We start from the raw sequence: 20936 nt of genomic DNA, 5'->3' as shown, positions 1-20936 counted from the left end.
AATTATTGAGCCATGCATCAGAAACAGGCAGTAACAACTAGTATGAACGTGCTTTTCCTTTTTGTTCTGTCTCTGCATGCATTCTTTAATTGAACTTACATTTCTCATAGTTCTCCCCACTTCTTCAATAAAAATGCTAAACAGTGTCCCTCATTCACGCTTACACACCACTCAATTGGCACATTCTTCACAGATTTTATTCATCACCAAGTATTACACACTTTAAAGTCCTATAAAGCATCACACTGATATTCTGTAATGACCATAGGACACTACTATATCACTACATCTGTCTTAATGAAATATCCACGTTACAATTAGCTTACGAAGCATTCAGTACTAATACTGACCAACCCACTCGCCCACCCCGCAAAGACCCTCAAAGCAAACCCTCAACTATTCCAGTGCTTTATCTGTAAACTCTAAATGCTTCTTTCTACTTGAAAGTGAACAGCAAAACTTTGGCATTTACTTGCTGTGTCTCCTTAGTAAAAATAAAAATGATATTTTAGAGCTCCTTCTAATCCCTATGATTCATATGTCAGACTCCCTACATTCATCATTTCAAGCAAGTTTTTTTATCCATTTCCAGGCCTAATGGTGAACCATGTTCCAGGCAAATTGCCTTCTTTTTATTCCTAATGCTCTAATCAGTGTTAGTAAAGAATGCACATGACAACCTTCATGCAATTATTATTATTGACTGGCAAGATGTCTATATAAACTATCTTCTTCACTCCTCCAAAACATTTTAAAACCATGGAGACAACAGCAAGCCCTTCTTTGTTCATCAAAATGCATAATCACATAGAAAGAGAAAACTCTTCTGCCTATTTTTTTCCTAGGAGCCTTTACAGTTTCAAATCAAAGCCACAATATATAGCTGATGAATAACATTATTATGACTACGCTGCAGGCATACAGGGGGTCCTGCATTACTGCAGTCTAGTTAGCCATCAACCACTGTTTTAAACATGTGCCTTCTGAAAACTGAGTGCCCATGACTGTGGTCATCAGCACTAAACACGGAAAGTGACTTAGATCCACAGACAGGGATAACTAAAATGTTGACATTAAACAGTCAAATTTCCCAAGAACCACATAGGAAACTACTTCAGTGTCATCTTCAAGCCCAGCTTTAGATGCCCAGATGTGTAACTACACTTAAAGGTACTGAGAAAACTGACTCAATCCCTCCTTCAAGAAACTTCCAGTCACCTGCCATATAATCAGTTCAGTTCAGGGACAGTTCAGGCTCTGCTAGAGGATACACTTTTAGAACAATGCAACTTTTAAAACACAACCTCTGGTGTGATTTTCACATGCAAGATTATAACGTGAAAAGGCATAAGCAGACTATATTGTTCATAATAAAAATAGATTATTCCATTCTGAAAGACAGGAAGCTATTACTTGAGCAATAATGGTTTACACCATAGCGTTGCTTATACGCTTAAGCAGTCAAGACTAAAGCAATACTAAAATTTCCAGCAGAATTTCCATTAACAGTGACCAGTGTAGGATCTAAACTATAATCTAGCAAATCTGGTTTCAGCCATTAGTGTACCAGGGTACATAGGTATATTAGTCTGTTTTCTGTAAAGCTATCCATGCAAATTCATCTATTTGTTGCATTCAGTCTGAGCCTACTTGCAAGTAAGATAGAGGGTGACTCAGCTTGAGGTGAACCATCACTACAAAGACCATCTGCTACACCACACTGTATGTTCTCTCTGTTCAAAGACCTAATTGTACTTACCCTCACAAGCACTAGCTGGATGAGGTAATTCAGTGAGACACTGTAAAGGCTAGGGTCTTTTACAAAAAATATTTTTGGCTGAAATCATAACAGGCATAGAGTATACTGCTACAACGGCCCCAGAAGGCAGTGAGCTAGTGTCAGGATGAGTCAGTATAGAATTATGCTGAAAAAGCCATGCGTAGTAGTTATTTGACTCAAATAAAAAAAAAAAAAAAGCTGGGGATGGAGACTGTAAATATCTGTTCTGCAACAGTGAATGATGCAGATCTTGGTGTAAGATAAGCTTTGAGTGCAATTAAACCATTAGCTCATCAGAACCAACAAGCTACAGTATAGAATAATTCTGGGGTGTTTGATATTTATTCTTGCTTGTCACGACATACTAAAATACGCCACAGATGTTCACTGCTGAGCACAAGAGGTTGCAGGTCTGCAGGCAGCACAAGCCAGAGTAGTCACCTCCCAATGCTGTACTTCCACTGATTCTTTTATGCTGAATCCCATTTGGAATTAGACAAGGAAGCATTTTTCCCTCTCCAATAATTGTTTATTTCTATGTATAATAAGCCCCATCATTTCTGTTAAAGACTTTGTAATATACTAAGTTGTTCACCATAGTTATTTGCATAAAAAGAGGTATAATTTCATATAGAGTTCTTTACTGAAGGAACTCAAATGAGTATCATTAGCATCACTAATGCTAAGCAGCTAGGAAAAATCTCTTGGCACTAAGGAATGAGATATAGAACCAGAACAGGTGTTAACGGCTTTGTTTTCACCCCCTTGTTTTCAGGAATTTTTATCTTGACATATATGATATATTGGAGCTCAGCCAAGGACTGTTGTTTTTTGTTTGTTTGTTTGTTTTTTTTTCACAATCCATTTCACCTCCTTTTTGCAGGTGACTGGAATGCTGTTATCCAAATTAGTCTGCAATTCACCATCTCTAGTGAATTTACACCATATATAAATTTGCTGCATAAAGTCAATCTGATACACTCCTAAATGTGAATACAAATATGAATAGTAGTTAGCACACATCTACGGGTTTGTATTCTTTTTCATCAAATAGCTTGCAAACTCATTTTAAGCATATTTTAATCAGGTAGAGACAACTAAATGATTTACTTTTGAAAGATTTCAAGAAAGAAATCAAACAAAATTGGTGTGTTTGAATTCAAGAAGCTTGGTCACAAAAACGAATGTAGAAATATCAACATCAAGCAACTTATTTGCTCTCTATGAATCTATGATATATAAAGCAATATAATTAATAATTTTTTAAAAATTTCACAAGGTGAAATAATCTTTAACTTAGCATTATTTTCTTTGTGTTTTTCTGAAGCACAACAATGTGTACAGCCTGTAGAGAATTATCTGTATTTTAAATGTTTCTCTGCGGATATTTTACTTGTAAAAACATTTAAGGAATGACTCAGTAAATGAGATAATATAATCACATCATTCTATTTATTATAATCACAACATTCTATTAAAAGGTTAAATTCAGATACCATTCCCCAGGCTGATTTTGCTAATGTAGTCATCCTTAAATAGATATGATCAGTAATTCTGCATTAAAAAGTGACTGTTCTTTCAACTATTTTTTTACTTGCTGTTTTTAGAAGCAATACTATGAAATAAAAGTAAACAAAAATAAAAATAGCTCTCTTGCTTTTATAACAACATAATTAAAATGCTAGCCCATAAGACCCTATTCCTACAGACAATTTATGGACATCCTTAATTTTTAGAAGTTGTTTAAAGGACTCTTACAGGTCTTTTCTAAGTGCTTGCAAGAACATGACTTAACTGCGGTAGACGTACCCATTTGGCTTCTCCCCGCAAACAAACAATTGCAAAGTTCCAATTTTTATGGACATAATCCTGGACAGATGCCTGGGTATAATACATGCTTTTATGCATAGACGTACAGAGATATATATGAGAGCATATAGATATTACATGTATTTTTTAACTGGAGAGCATCTGCTCTTGATTTGATCATTTTCATACGGATGCTTTTGTGGGTAATAACAGAAGTATAAGCTGTTATTATATATATTTTCATGATTATCCTCATGATCTTTAGATAACAATACTCCCATATTTCTCAACAATCAATAGTTTTGAATTCAACCTGAGATTCATTTGCTACATACACACAAACTCCTAGCACATTAAAGGAAACCTGTTACTCTCAACAGGAAGGTTTGAAGAATTCAGATTCCATCCAGGATAGAGAACTGACAGGAAAGTAGAGTAATTGAATTAAAATGACAGTTTTATTGTTCTGGTGGGGTTTTTTAGTCATGTCTAGCAAAAATTACTGCCCTGGTATTTGAGGGAGAAAAACTGCAAAGGGGAAAAAAATGAACTCTCCTATACGTTTTCTTTCCCCCTGCAGTTGATAAAGTTAATGTCTCAATACAAAAGTAGTTGTATCAGTGACTGCTTGCTATGTACTACTGTACATATATTCTAACACAACCTTAAAAAGTATGATGTCTATTCCAGTAAAAAAAAAAAACATTTTGGTAAATAATGTCTCCTGCTATACAAATAATCATAGTCTGTCTAATTTGAAATCCATAGCACACAAGGTAAGGCAGAGAATAACAATATGGATCATTTAATAAGATGCCATGCTTTACTAACTTATGGGAAATAAAAGTCCATTCTTCAGAGGCTAGTTTTTGCGCAAGTAGTTTCTAAAATCATGAAGACATTTTGTTCACTCTTAAGACTCTTTCTTTGTGCCAGAATTATTCACTAGCTAAAACATTCCAAAGGTTGAAAATTAACATATAGAATTCTTCTTGCTGTTCTGGACAGTACAAACTTCTATAAATACTTTCTGTGTAAGGATTACCTTTTGCATTACAAAAATTGCAACTGTTACCAGAGTATGGAAAAAGTAGGTTCAACAATGGTATCTATTTCAAAGGAACTCCATACTCATTGGTAGCACAGAAAGATACATATCCACATATACAAATGCATAAATTGATATAAAAGTATGTCAATAAATGAATAAATATATTATACTAGTTAATTAATAAATGGACAGATTTTTGTGCATATGGCAATACTGACTTGGATTAGCTATAAAGTTTACAGCTGTCTTGCAAATCACCACAGACATCTCAGTCTTAGCTTCTTGCACACAGCCAGCCAGCCACAAAAGCAAATCATAAATGTAATAAACGTCTACAGCCACAATTCAGTATCAGTTGCAGAGTGCAGTGATGATTTTCCTTTTGTGCTGCTGCTATGGCAGTTCTTATCTTCATGTACTGGCCTATACACTAAACTCATACTTGCCATGAAAACAGGCTAAAAAACAGATCTGAAATGCAGAAACTCTGCAATAAAAATATTGCCAGCTTCATATAATTGACTTTTTGTAGTAAATTAAGCATTCCTTTCATTTCATTTACATGACAAAAACATGTCTGTGTAAGTCCACTCCAATGTAAGAGACACATCAAAAATTTCTATAATTAAAGTATTCAAAGGATAGTCAATGTCTCCTCCAGACCAGATGACTGAATTCTCCATAGCACTCAGTTAAAAGTGTTTTCCATTTCAGCATCCCCTTACATACGGTAGAGTGGAAACTTTAAACAGTATGAAATTCACTTTGACTCTTACCAGAAAAAACACTGGGGATCTTGGAAAGAAAACTTTTGACTGTACGAATAGGAATCCCATTTTTCTCATCTTGCATGCGGGCTATGACGTCTTCCATCTGAACACAGAGAAAAAAAAATAAAAGAAAGAAACAAAAAGAAAGAAATCCAGAATTATTTCCTAAAATAAATTCTCCAAGAAATCCTAGATCAGTCTCTCAGAATGAAAGGTCCACTATTGCTATTTCTTTTTTAACTTATAATTTATATTCTATATTTTTATTGAACAGGTTAAAAAACTGCAAATAATTTATTTGTGGACAACAGTAAAAAAAAGTATGTGATCAAAATCTCTTGAGAAAGAAATACCAATGCAGAACAAAGAGATTTAGTTAAAAGGAGTTAACAGAAGTTAAAAGAAGTAGTTAAAAGCCATTGCTGGATATAGAACTTCGTGTTTTGATTATACTACTGGAATTGTACCACATATAAAGGCAAAATAGACTCAGAGCCTTCTAGGGGACTGATACAGTTCTCAAAAAGGCTATTCAAAACAAAAATAGAGCTTTTAAGTTCAAAGCAAAAATTCCTTCTTTTCTTTTGAGAAGAGGAAAAAAATACAACATCATGCAATTTTGCATCCCTGGAGACAGCAGAGCGAGAAATGTAAGATATTTTGTAGGTAATGGAGTGGCTATAAAAATGTTTAAAATAACTTTGCTGTATTTTTTTTTTTATTTTTACATTAGCCCATTTTTTCCAACTCAATTTTTTAGGCTAATTTGGACTGTACATCTTATAAATTATGCCCAACCCAAAGGCTCCCTTTCACGTGGACTATGAACAGCAAGCTCTTTTACTGGAAAACACAAAGAATATTTAGGTAGAGTCATTGGCTGACAATATCAGTTTTTATTCTTGCACATTTCATAACTGAAATTTACACATTAGAAAACTTCCATCTTTCTTTCTTTCTTTGAATATCTAACTTCTGAAAATATTCAATGATATTGTGGTAAAATGAATTACAACTATCCTTCCTTTTTCCTTAAAACACCAACATACTCCATATGAAAAACTGTGTGATGGAGCATTTCATATTAATTTATTAGTCAAATCTTCAAAAAAAATTCTATCTCACCTCTGTCCCCCCAACAGGCTCCCAAAGAATTCATTAAAAGTTTGTGGCTGGGTTGTGTTGAGAAAAGAGACTAACAGACAGAATTCTGTTATACACCTTTTTTCCACTGAAGTCAGATGACCCAAATCAGCAAACAGCAAATCAGCATTAGTTGCAGCTGTGCATTAACTGGCCCAATGGGGGAGTTGTATAGAGCCAGGAAAGGGGAATGGAGCTGGGGTCACCAGTGCTGTATACAGGAAAAAAACAAAAATCCATACCAAAAATGAAAATAAAATCAATTAGTTTGACTGTTCATGAAAAACCTGTTTACACAGAGAGTGTCTGGAGGTTCACATGCTCCATGTACTTATGGATCATATATTAACAACCCAAGGAACACAAATCCAGTGGCATAGTCCAAAACAGAAAGTACACACAAGAAGTAGATACTGTTAGCAAGATGTGGAAGACAGAGGCTATGGCTCAGAATTAAGGAATGTCCAAATGTAACAGAAGAAAAGAACCAATGTTCATTATAATGACTTTCATCTGACATGGAATTTAATTATTCAAATAGAAAAGGCTATTAAATAATGTTGTGAAGAAATTCTCAAGCAGACAAACTGTTGTCTATGAAATGGAATCTGCGTCTACATTTATTATCCATATAATAAGTGAAGGCTTGTTTCAACCCTTTCTAAATTCAGTTGGTAAACTGTCTTATCGAGCCCTTAAATGAAGAAGAAATCACTTAAATTCAAGTGAATATCTTTGCTTTAAACAATAAAATAAATTATAGCTGTAGGTGCATGGTCTTCTATAGAAATGAACAGAAGTAAATTTGATGATAAATCCCATACATGCAGTGTAAGCTTATAAGAATATTGCTAGAACTGCAGAGTGAATAATAATGTATGTTACACTGGGACAAAGTTTAGAAGACAATTCATACATAAGGCAACATGATAAAGGTATACTTGCATTATAATAAGGATTACTACAAATGTAGGACACAATCCTTGAACATAATATTACAGGTAATGATATGCAGTTACCTCTTTCTCAGGAATGCACAAGAGTGCAAACGTTGAATGCCTCGCATTCCTAGTGCTGTCAGTAATCAGTGTTTTGAGGGTATACGGAATAAATTGTTAACTGACATTCACATATGCTTTCCTAAACTTGCTTCATGGACAAGATTTAATCTAAACTGTATAAAGCCTAACTCTGGTAGGGACTGTAGCTCTGGGGAAGTTCTCTGGTTTTGATTAGCAAAGTGAGCTCTAGGATGTCTGCACTGCAAAATTACACCTTCCCCTGCACGTCTAACTGAGATTATTGTTCCGTGTCAGGAGCGAACACCCTCTGTGCAAAAGTCAGCTCACACTCCAGACAGCATCGTTGTGAACTGCCTGGTTAATTCAGTGTACAAAGATTACTGCATAAGTGAGTGGGAATGTTCTGAAACAAGATACAACGCAACAGCACGCTCCTAATTAGTTACAGTTGACCTGGGATTCTGTATGTTATCTGTTAGACTACAAAATTCTTATTTGTCTTGTCCCTTTTTGCCCAGAAATCTAAAAGGTCACGTGTATTTTGTGGTCATATTAAATCTTAAACGTAAGAACTCAAGAAAATGAAGGGCAAAATAAAAAAAAAAAAGCTTCAATTAAATATTCAAAACCATCTAATCCAACATATGCAGGTGCACAGTTTAAATTTCAATATATGTAGTCCCTATTTCTGTTTTAGCTGCTTTAAATTCAGCAAATGTATAATCTCTTCCACTGAAAAACTTCTCATTTTAAGTATATTTGGGAAGCAGCACTCAAGGCACTTCTCTGTCATTTATCAACAATGACCTAAGACAATGAAAAGGGCAGACTAGTTTAATTAGAATGATGAAGGAAAATGTTCATCTGATTTTGCTCAAGAATTCTAATCTGGGAAACACAAGCTGCTGCCTGATATAATAATTTTCTTTCCTGATGGATCATTGTTTGCTTCTGAGTCACCTGACCCGATGCTCAAAAATGATATATAAGCTCATTCACTTCACCTCAGAATTAGGCTTTCACAGTTCTGTTCTTATGTGCTTAGCTGGCTAAAAACCTGACTGGCTCTGATCATGCAATGGGATCTTTTTCAGCCCTAAGCCTTCTCAAAGAACTCAAAGAAAACAAATCCACAAACAACAACTGCCTCCTGATTACTCTGCAAATGAACCTCAATGTGCTTGAGAAAAGGAAGTTGTACAAGCACATCTTTCAGCTTTTCAGTCATCATTATACACAATTAAAATGGAAAGTGTAGCTAGAATGAAGTTCACAGTGCAGCAAGGATTCTTCAGGAGCATTTTTAAATAAATGTATACTTCAAAAAATGTGCCATTTGTTTACCAATAAGGCAATTCTAACCCTGACAAAAACTCACTAACCTTCTGATGCATAGGCAACTTAGACCAAACTTATAATAATATTTAAAACTTCACTCATCTCCTTGTGAAGATAATTTGCAGTCTTCATTTTGACAGGTAAGGACTCTGTGAAATCTATTTCAAAGACTAACTCTATGACAACAGTGACAATGCATCTTATATGAAGCAAAAAGAAAGAAGATAGCGATATCCTGTAATAGAAAGGCTGCAGGATACAGGAGCCATTCCCTAATAATGACCACTGACTCTGCTCCAAATGCACCGGGAGCTAGGCATGGAGACATGCATGTCCTAGCCCAGGGACAGAACCCACAGAACACTAACAAGCCCGCAGAGTCAGTAGTATCTGGCCATGGGGAAGAGAGATTGCAAGTTATCAAATGGGAAGTGAAGGTGTTCGTTCTCAGTCGTCTGTATTACTAAAAGTCCATTGAAGGATTATACTTATTAGGCTTCTCTTCTTCTTTGATACGATCATAAGAGTTTTCTGCCATATGGGGTACGATTCACCTCTTCTATCATTAATCATCAGTCACCACCCAAAGGTACCTGTCTTTCTCCATTATTGATAGGGGAAGTCTTGACAACAAGCCAGGACCAGTATCCTTTAGCTACTTACAGCTAGGTGAAGTGAATACAACTCCTAGGAGCACAATATTTATGGTTCCTTAGATTTCACTGCCATGAGGTTTGTGAAGACCCTGATCCTTAAATTTCTAAATCTAAATATGAATTTCATTGTTAATCATCCACAAATTTTTCAAAAATTATGCCCTTGCACCATAATTCAGCATCACTTCTTCTTAAGAAGTTGGGTCTTCTAATTAATTTGACAACAAAAGTCAAAAGCTCAAAAAGTTTGTCAGTGCAGGACAAGAGTTTTTTCTTCCCTTAAAAGCAAGCCTAAATCAACTCCACATAAAGATGGTCACTAGATACAAGGATTCCAAGACAAGAAAAAGAAAGCAATGGTCTGGAACGAACTAAAGTTCAAGAGATACACGGTAAGAGCTTGAATCCTTGACCTACTTATACATTTACAGATATCTCAACTTGACTTCTGTTAGTATAACAAATTTTAGTGCCAGGGAATTAAAAGTATACCCAGGAATACGAGAATGAAACTAAGCATAATTTTGTACTCAGTTATCATACCTCAGAACAGGGGATTGCTCTTATGTTGAGTGTACTGGGGTCCACCCACACTACAGCTTTGGTAATTTTGCTAAAATCTTTCTTCTTCATTTTACCCAAATGCAGGGGTGGAATAACCCAGTGGAACTACAAACCTCATTCAAACTTGTTAACAAAGTACAACAAGTTACAATACACTACGCAACAAGTTTCCCAAGACGTTTTTTTTCCCCTCCCTACTTAAACAGGTTACAGAGCCTGAGGTCATCAGTGCAGCTGGCCAGCAGGTTGCAGAAAGCTTTCCTTAGCCAGCCCCCCATGCAGAGACATACATGACGCAACATGGGCTGAACAAAACCAGCAGGGTAGGAGAAAGCTGCAAGGTTCCTTACAAGGTAATGGCTATTTTTTCTGTTTTCCAACACAAGCTAACTATACAGAATAGATAGATATTTTCTTATCTTGTTAGCATTATACTGATAATGAATTACCTGTAACTGCTCTTGCTTTCAACAGTACTCCTCTCTTGGAACTCCATTGTACTACATACGCTCTGTCTCACACACTGCCAATTATATTACAAATTTTCTGTTGAGACCTCCATCAGCTAAAAAGCCTGCAATTGCAGGATGCAGAAAATGTAAAGTATTTTGCTGTGGTTCATGGAGGCAAAAAATCTGTGTATTTACATGAATGGCTAAACTACCCCATTAGAGTTACACTTTAGGAGCTTCAGACTCTCTGTCTTCCCATGTGAGCTGCTCTTTGCCTGGACTACACATGCCAACAATTACTGCAATATCCTTCTTTAATTGAATCATCACAGTGCCACCTGAGAGCTGCCCAACTCAGTGAACCAGGGGGCTTCGTTCAGCTAGTCAAGCTGCATCACAGAGAAGAAAAGAGCACAAAATACAGGAACTACAAATCCTGGGAGGCTACACTGACAAGCACAGATACAGGCATGCTGATTGCCAGATAAAATATTTCAGTGTTGCTCACCAAACTAAACAAATCATCTCAGGACAGGAGTGCTGACAACTCTTTTTCTAAATCAAGTGTGTAGAAATGAGATGGTTTGACATCTCTGTGTCAAAGATTTTAGCATTTTCCATTTAATACAGAACTGGGTTATTTCAACTCTTCATTCCTACTTGGGATGAAAACAAAGTTTAAAACATTCACAAGTCCAGAAAAGTACATTTAGATTTTTGACTAAAATACAATGCTGAAAGATGGCTTAAAACATGCAAGATTAACCAAACTGTTAATGACAGTGATGCATGAACTCTCTGAGCTTGCTGAAAAAAAACAGTCAGTCGGGAGTTCCTCTAAGTCAGCAATATTGCTTCTCCGGTCTACCAATACAAGGAACTGCCCTAAGTACTCTCTGATAAACATTAAATTAGAGAATAACTTACTCAATGAAAAGAATACAAGAATGACTGGTCTCATGCTTTTCAGAACCTCTATTTGCTGAAGTAATCATTTGACACCATAAAATCAAATGACAAATCAACACAAAAGTTGCCAATCGTATTAAATGGATGGAAAGGAGATAGTTTGAGGAGCCTAATTTACTATATATACCTATGACACTGACACTTCTGCCTCATGTTGCTTTCCTTCTGCGGTATGAAGTTAATAGTGTGAGCAAATAGTTCATACTCTGTCCTCAAAGAGAATATTTGTGGAGAACCAAAGATCTTCTGGCTTCGCATGTAGCACAAAACTCTGTATTGAAGCATTGTCATCACTTTTATGTCTGCATTTGTAATTATCAAATTGTGAATTTCTAATTAAGATTCAAATTTATTTGCCCTCTTTATCTGTACTGTGTCATATACAGCAAATAAGTAATGTTCCAAATTGGTTGTAAAACAAGGGTGGTACTATATATACTAGCAGCCTGTGCTTACATTAAATAAGTGCAGGGCTTTTGTCATTTGTTAATAATTTAGATTATCGATGCCAGTTCCGTGCAATTATTATTTAGACCTGAGTTTTTTCTAATTAGATGAACAGTCCCACTGGGCATGTCCCTGCCATCAGCACTGCATGTTCACCACTGAACTTGCATGAATATGATAGACTCTGCACACTTTGCTGATTTAGAACTGTGCTTTTGGAATGATAATTCTAAGCACGTTCTTGTGTTACTTATGCATCCAAAACGCTTAATCAACAAAATCAGCATTTCATTAAAAAAGTGCTTGTAGTTTATTACAAATCCTGCAAGTAGTTCTCTTGCTTTTTATTCCTGTGCCTTGCCCATTTTGAGCAGTTATACCAAATTCTGGACATCAATACCCGGAGAAGCAGGGAGTCCTAGAGACAGTGGATGAACATGCACTTACGCAGACACAGCTAGGCTACTATAAAACAAGCAGTATCCACCTTTCAATAGTGCTGAACTACCTAATAATAAAGTTGATGAAGACAAATCCCTTCTTAGGTATGTTTTCTCAAAGGCAAAAAAAGCACAATCTTCATGTAAAGTTTACTGAAATCACATAGCATATGCAAAATCAGTTAAGGTATTGGCAGCTCGGATATTGATTACTGCATAGCAAAGAATTTTCTATGAAGTTACAACATTTTATTTGGAAGAGAGTATCTGAGGAAGAAATACAGTTTGAGAACTAAAAATGCTAAAAAAAAAAATGGTTTGCTGAAACATAATTTAGTTGACCTCTTTTTAATACTTTTTGGAGGAAGGATAACTTAAAAGCATACTTTGAACTCCTATGATTAACCTGTAATCATGTGGCCTGTTTGGAAGATAAAATTGTCAGTGATCCCTAGATAAAGAATGGATAAAGGTTAATCCCCATCACATAAAACTGTACAATATTGAATGGAAAATCTTGAAGATACCATATAGTACATTCTGTAGATAGGGATTTAAGCCAATAAGTTATTCTCTTTTCTCCCAGGGATTGCTAATGTTGAGCTAGTGGTTTGATGTACCAACATGTCACATAATATGACTTTTTTCTCTGCCTCATACACTGGGTAAACTAGAGATCTTCCAGTAACCTTCCATTTCCACCACGACTCTACAGTTTCACCTGATTTATTTCTTACTGTGCCTTCTTTGGAAAAGCTGAACTGAAAACATTTAATTAATACCGCATTTAACCAAAAAAAGCGCTTCTTTATTCTAATTCACAAAAATAGTGCAAGTTTGCTTCTGTCAGCATATTTTTTGAAGAATTCAGCATGTCAGAACTATGTCAACAAACCCATAATACAGCATGGGTTATTACTTCCATTTTTTTCAATTAGATTAATTTTTATCTCACTTAAGAGTTCTACATCTACATATATAGGGTATACATGCAGTTCACTGCACATATATTAATGCTATATGGTTGGACACTGAACAGCAGACTGAAGTAGTTTCTAAAAGCTACTCCACTGGTATTACAGAAAAACCATATAACTTTGGGGGTATATATCATACTGATTCAGCTTTGGAATCAAGAAAAGGTTATAGAAAACGCTATGCTAACTATATGAAAAATCTGGTAGGTGGCAATTCCAGCTCCCTGACCTTCATGAAAATGCAATTTCAAACAACAAAAAAACTTATTAAGTAAGGACAAAGGTTGTATTCTTTAAATTAACCACTTGAAAAATAATTCAAATATTCTTTAAAAATTTTTCATACTATTAATATTTCATAATTTATTTTTACTCTGGCCTTTCCAAGCCAAGAAGCATTTTCTATATTCAGGAAATGTCACAATCAGACACGGAAAATATAAAAATCTATGCACTCATACAAAAGTTACCACTTTAAATGAATGGTTTTCATGTTTAAATTCCAGATAGATAAAGAAAAGCATTTCAGTTTATTTATCTGTTTTTCTTGGAACTTAGAAATTATTAATTAGAATTAATTAGAAACACAACTTTCTCAAACCTTGAGCAGTAGTGTTGCACAATCAAACCAGAGAAAGCTTATCCAAAGCAGTTAAAAAACACATCCAGATGGTGAAATTTCAAAACCACTGAAGTCCATGATAATTTTGGAAATTGTATCTCTGCTTTCAGTAAAATCATTATTTCCAGCACAGGTGTGAAACATTGGTTAGAATGACAGAGGAAAAGGAAGCATCACTATGGGTACTTAAGCAGGAAACACAGCTTGATGAAGGAGGTCTTGGTGAAAGAGTATTTATATTAATAGAGGGATTTCTGTAAGAATTCTTCATTCAGAATAAAATATAATTTTTTAAAGCAGCTGAAACCATAAATAATATTTATTAATTTGTCAGGCCATGACTTGAGTTTCTAAACTGTGCTACCAGAGATAGAAATAATGTATCTTAGTCAAAATACATATTGTTAAAATATGGTCTTTCAAAGCCAAGATGGTTCCAGAGTTGTACTGATCGTTTGTGGTATGATGGTCTTAACATTAAAAATGGGGTCTGCTGTATATTTCAGAAACAGACAAGCTCAACTGGAAACCTGACCTCTGAGATCCCAAATGGACTTTTCAAAACAATATTACAAAAAATGTTCAAAAGGTTTGGATTTTTTTTCCAAGCAGGAACAAAAGAAAATGTCAAAATTCAACAGAAAAAAACCCAGAACAGATTCTGGTACCCTGGTCAGTATACAGGCTAAGATTTTAAAGAAGAAAACACAAGCACGTATTTTTGTAGGAAATGCAAAACAAGGACTAATTCAGTTTATACATAGCTAACTCAGATACAGAGGTGAAAGGCAGCTAATGGCGCATTTTGCCTTCAGGAAAAACAGTCAAGAAAATATTAGCTATAGGACATAGCAGAGTCATGATATATTCATCTACCTAAAAAAAGTGACATTCCTCAGGAGTATACTTACATTTACTCCAAAATATTGTCATTTAATTCTAAAGTCCGCAAAAACAGATGTTTTCTAAATTGGTACAGCTTTCTTGCACCATCTGTTACTAGTGGTTTTAGATCTAAATTTGTCTGGTTGGAATCTCTTTTCCTCGCATGTCAGATGATCCCGAACATTACAAAGCCACATCACAGCTCAGAGCTCCATCCAACCTGACCTTGAATGTTTCCAGGGATGGGGCACCTACCACCTCTCTGGGCAACCTGTTCTGGTGTTTCACCAACACATGGAGAAGATAAAGCCTAAGTAGTTTGGTGATTTCTGCATTGCTTTCTGCCCTGTGGTGGGGGAAGACTGAAGGAGGCAAGCTGGTCTTCTGCTAATATTTCAGCATCTCGGGAACTGAGATACTGTATAAAAACTAAATTTCTAGCTCTCTTGGTCCTTTAAATTGCTCTGAGGCATTAAACTCCATTAAATACAGAAATATAACTGCTACCATCAAAACAGATCTTTACCAGTAACTTTTAAATTATGCTCTTGTAAAAAAGTTGTTCTTAATAATTGTATTACAGTATGGTAAGCTTTCAGTATCAATTATATTTGGCATTTAAAAAAAATGGGCTGCTGATATAATACCATAATGTAGCATTATATGACAGATGGATTGGTTTCACAGTAGTCTGTTCACCCTCTGTTACACAACTTATTTGAAAACAAATATTTTATTTTACCTAATCTGAATAGACAGAAACTAGACAGTCGTGGATATTCTGGCTGTGTCGGTTCTTAAAGCATGTCTAATTCACCCATTTTCACTTTAAGAACAACGTAAAAGAAAGGAAAACAAATGAATTACTGAAGTACTGATCTGCCAAGTGAACAATACAGAAAAGAATGCGTAAAGTCCACAGAAAATAAAATCATGGTACATTCTATATGCAAAAAAACCATATCAAGAGTACTGAAATAAATGAAACAGAGCATTTAAACCATTTTCCATAAAAATTTAGCTACCAGCATTCCAGTAACACCAGTATGTTTTCCCTCCCCATTAAAAATCTTACCATCCTTTGAGCCAGTAGAAGTTCCAGAAGTTCCATCTTTTTATTACTTTTGAGAACATCACAGACACACTAGTAATTTTCATGCTAAAAAGCAAACCTACCTAATATAGCTCTTGCTGGTAGCAATTCGGGAACCGTAGTGCAAACTATAGGTTTATGTAAGACAAGCAAAGCATGCAAATATTAGCCTGCCCTTCAGTGACAAAATGAGGTATTTCTCCACATCAAGCAACATTTTTTCATTTCTCATTAACTATACAAATTAGTCAAGCTTCTCATCAGAACATGGCAAAATTTAAGAAAAACAGGCCATAGGTGTTCTTATTCAGCAAGGAGTATTAAAAAAGAAGTTCTACATGCCTTTTTTTTTTTTTTTTAAAGTATTGGGGGGGGAACCTATGTGGAAGGAAAAAGCTTTTTTTTTGCAATGGGTTTTACAGTTTCGAAATGTATTTTAATTTGAATGGGAAAAAAAAATGTGAGTATTTGCTATGAAATAAAATTATGAAAACAAATATTTCAGGTCAAACAATTTTCTTCATTTGAAAAAAGGTATTTCTGTCATCTATTCCTGAAGAGTATAATTAAATAAAAGAGTAATTAAAACAATGAAAGGTATTTTGAAAAGAATGTCAAAATTGCCACCATTTGATTCATAATTTCTCAACATTTCCAGAATTATTCCAGTATAGGATTCTAGCTATATCATCCTGATTCTAAGATGAATTTAAAATCCTCTTTTCCTAAGACAGAGTAAATGGTTTTATGATATTCACAAAATTCTGTTGTTCTCCTAAAAAATTACTAAAATCATAGCAAAAGTAACTTGATTAACAGAACGTAGCCCATTGCTTCCATTAGCAGTTATTTGGAAGAAGAGAGTCAGTCAGAATTTTGATAATGGGTTTTGACTCTACACAATGAATAGACAAACCAGAAATGAAAGCTCCTTGTTTAAAAATGAAAGCTAAGTTAGCCATACTCTTTTATCAAAGCAGGCTTTCCCAGGAGCTTTCTTAAAAGGAATCTCTGATAAACTGCAGTAGCGCCAGTCCGTCAAACTCCATTAGAGCATCTAATTCCATTCAATGAGCTACGAATAATATTAAAATCAGACACACTGTAGTTTAGAACCAAAAACTGAAAATGGATTTGAGTGAGTTAAAAATTTAAAAAAAAAAAAAATCTGGATTAAAGCCTGCCAATTCATTTGTGCAATTATTTTTTACTCTGGAAAAATTTAGGCAAAACACCGCATGAAAGAATTAAGTGAGAAATGGTATTTTTCTGCCAAATTTTATTTTGCCAGAAGGACAGACTCATTCTAGGTATTAGTTATGGTGAGCAGAATATATGACACAATGCACAATGGAATTCTGTATGCCATACACACCTTTCTATCAGCCATAGGGTTGGACAAGACATCTCAACTCAATCTCAAATCTCTCAACTGATCTGTACTTGGTTAATTTGAAGTGTTGGAAGAGTCAGAATCTCTGTACTAGATCCAGTTGGATCAAAATGATAGCTTGAATGTGGGTCTTAGAAACCTTAGATCACAAATTTCATAGAAAGTTACTCTCAGAACAAAGAAGCTTGATTGTAATAAAGTCATTTCTCACTCAAAAAATCCCAGCTCTTTTGGAAGACATTTTTTCCATCACTAGTTTATCTGTTTTACCAGTTTAAAGGATGGAAAGTAACAACCAAAGCACTACTTTAGATAGTCCTATATCTGTGCTAGGAAGCATTTAGAAGGACCCATCGCATACTCCAAATATATGAGAGATGAATAATTGCTGGAAGAAATGGGATACTTACAGAAAAAAACATATGTCCCTATACAGAGGGATTACCCTGCAAGAGACATCTACATTAATAAATTTAAATATAATAAATAGAGGTAGTCTGCAAGCACCCACCCCTTCCAAGAAAAAAAAAAAAAAACAAAAAAAACCCAAAAAAAACCCCCAGATTATTCTTATTTTTGGCTGAAAAGAGTAAATACATTACACAACTAGTCTTTACCCAGGCAAAACGAAGGAGCTGCAGATGATGTGTAGAAATACAGTAAACCATAATTCTGTTCTGATGAACTGTTTCAAACAAGGTAGGAGAAAAGTAAAATACCTAAGCACATCAACAGTGGTAAGATTCCTCTGGCATTTGGAAAAAACAGAGCAAGTTGCATTTAGCAGATGAATCACTTGACTAGGACTTGGGAATCCTTAGTTTTCTTCTCCACCTTGCCACTGACTGACCTTCGGCAAGTCTCTGTAACCTCCTGTGGCTGAGAAATCTGAGACATAACTAAGGAAACCACCATTAACTAAACGACTTTCTAAATTCTTTTGATGTGTTGGAGCATTATAATGCTAGATAAAATTAAAGCATTTAGATTTTCAACAGACAGGAGTTTCTTTCAGTTCCAGAAAGCTGCAAAGTCATGACTTTTTTTTTCACCTTATCTCCTCTCAGAGGCATGAATCAAAGCCTACTGTAGTCAGTGAAGGCATTTCCTTTGACATTTTGGGAATAAATCCTAGTATCTCTAGGCACTGGGCTTCTAAATATTAACTACTTCATGACTGTCACAGCATTATCTCCTCTTGTCCTATCAAAAGCTGGACTATTTATAAAGTTCCAGAAATTAAGAGGCTGAGTGCCACCTACAAATCCACATCACTGAATCATTTCTGTATGGTCCTGCCTGACAACTAACTTAACATCTAGGATGTTAGATGTCTTGAATGCATTTAATATATTACACATGACGGAGAAGTTCATTATTCTGAAGGAGTGTATTAGGTTTATTGATGTTATTTTGATTTTGGTGTGGGGATTTTTTTTTTTTTTTGTTGATGTGAGTGAAGTTTGTGAAGATTGTGTGACGAATGTGGATTTTAATGATAATTCTTAAATATGTGATTCACAGAGGCGAGGGGTGAAATGTATTGGGTTTGTGTGCCAAGGTTTTGGTAGCAGGGGGCTACAGGGGTGGCTTCTGTGAGAAGCTGCTAGAAGCTCTCCCTATGTCTGACAGAGCCAATGCCAGCCGGCTCCAAGACAGACCCACTGCTGGCCAAGGCTGGGCCAATCAGTGACAGTGGTAGTGCCTCTGGGATAACATATTTAAGAAGGGGGGAAAAAAAACCTGTGCAACTGCAGCTGGAGAGGGGAGTGAGAACATGTGAGAGGACCAACCCTGCAGACACCAAGGTCAGTAAAGAAGGAGGGGGAGGAAGTGCTCAGGCACCAGAGCAGAGATTCCCCCGCAGCCCCTGGTGAAGACCATGGTGAGGCAGGCTGTCCCCCTACAGCCCATGGATGTTAGTGGTGGAGCAGAGATCCACCTGCAGCCCATGGAGGACCCCACGCCAGAGCAGGTGGATGCCCGAAGGAGGCTGTGACCCCATGGGAAGCCTGTGCTGGAGCAGGCTCCTGGCAGGACCTGTGGAGAGAGGAGACCACGCTGGAGCAGGTTTGCTGGCAGGACCTGTGACCCTGCGGGCAACGCACACTGGAGCAGTCTGTTCCTTGAAGGACTGCACCCTGTGGAAGAGACCCACGCTGGAGCAGTTTGTGAAGAACTGCAGCCTGTGGGAAGGACTCATGTTGGAGAAGTTCATGGAGGACTGTCTCCCGTGGGAGGGACCCCATGCTGGAGCAGGGGAAGAGTGTGAGGAGTCATCCCCATGCGGAGGAAGGAGTGGCAGAGACAACGTGTGATGAACTTACCACAAGCCCCATTCCCTGTCCCTCTGCGCCGCCCGGGGGGAGGAGGTAGAGAAATTGGGAGTAAAGTTAAGCCCAGGAAGAAGGGAGGCGTGGGGGGAAAGTGTTTTAAAATTTAGTTTTAATTTTCTCATTACCTTACTCTGATTTGATTGATAACAAATTGAAATAATTTCCCCAAGTTGAGTCTGTTTTGCCCATGATGGTAATTGCTGAATGATCTCTCCCTGCCCTTATCTCAACTCATGAGCTTTTCATTATATTTTCTCTCCCTTGTCCAGCTGAGGAGGGGAGTGACAGAGCAGCTTTGGTGGGCACCTGGCGTCCAGCTAGGGTCAACCCACCACAAGGAGCATGTTTAGAGACATATTTGTTTACTGTATGCCTCTTTGTTCCTTATCACATCTTGTTGCACTACATCGTGTCTCAATAAAAACATGAGGATGAACTCATACACTGAAATTGCTTTAAATGGCTTTTATGTGTTAGACAAAGCAGAAAGGGAGGAGGAAATAGTGAGGAGGACAAGGGAAAGATCCGTCTTCATTATGTTTTTATCTCTTTTGAAACTTAAAAATGCAATCCCATTCTGTGTAGATTTGCATTTTAGTTTATGGTTATCATATACACTCTTATCAGAATTTATTTCTTGGTACATAATCCTACTTAAAGATAATTAGATAGAATCTTTGAGGTCTAATACTGAAAACTGCAGTTACAAAAATATTCACTGTCTCACAACATTTGGCAACACCTCCCCAAATTCCACATCCACACTAGATAGGTCAGTTAACAGCACTGTATTCTTGAAACCTGTTTTAAAATAAATCTTCATTTAAAGGTAAAAAATTCCCCTTTGGACATGAGTTCTGAAAAGTGATACCTAGGGAAGTCTTCTAATATCAAGGACCTCTTTGTCAAAACCCCACATCTGATTATTATGACAAAAAATTACAAATTCTGACAAACGCAGGCATTACTTTTTAATCATTTCTTGCCCTGAAGTAGTTTCCACCATATACTGACCATGGTGCTTCTATTATTATCTCAAATATTTTATGTATCTGTTTTCATAAGAACTACTGTTGCAAGTTCAGAGTTAATATAAAAACATGCTGACCAAAGAGGCTGGAGACTCTGGAAATTCAGAGTAAATCTGCTGAGATTAGACTGAGGACAGGAGTGACCTCTAACCCAGTAT

General features: G+C 36.1%; 1 protein-coding gene across 12 annotated transcripts in view; it reads right to left on the bottom strand.

Annotated features, from left to right (window-relative positions):
- The window catches only part of RGS7 (regulator of G protein signaling 7), a 290868-nt gene that overhangs the window by 141041 nt on the left and 128891 nt on the right, over positions 1-20936 (bottom strand). For all 12 annotated transcript variants that reach the window (XM_087774359.1, XM_087774358.1, XM_087774352.1 and 9 more), the window contains one exon: positions 5417-5513. In XM_087774359.1, coding sequence (XP_087630485.1) covers positions 5417-5513 — 97 coding nt within the window. The remainder of the gene's footprint in view (positions 1-5416; positions 5514-20936) is intronic.

Source organism: Nipponia nippon, unplaced genomic scaffold, assembly GCF_047370975.1.
Source record: "Nipponia nippon isolate SJK-2023a ecotype South Korea unplaced genomic scaffold, ASM4737097v1 scaffold_4, whole genome shotgun sequence".
Taxonomy (NCBI): Eukaryota; Metazoa; Chordata; class Aves; order Pelecaniformes; family Threskiornithidae; genus Nipponia; species Nipponia nippon.
This window is presented reverse-complemented; position numbering and strand designations above follow the sequence as displayed.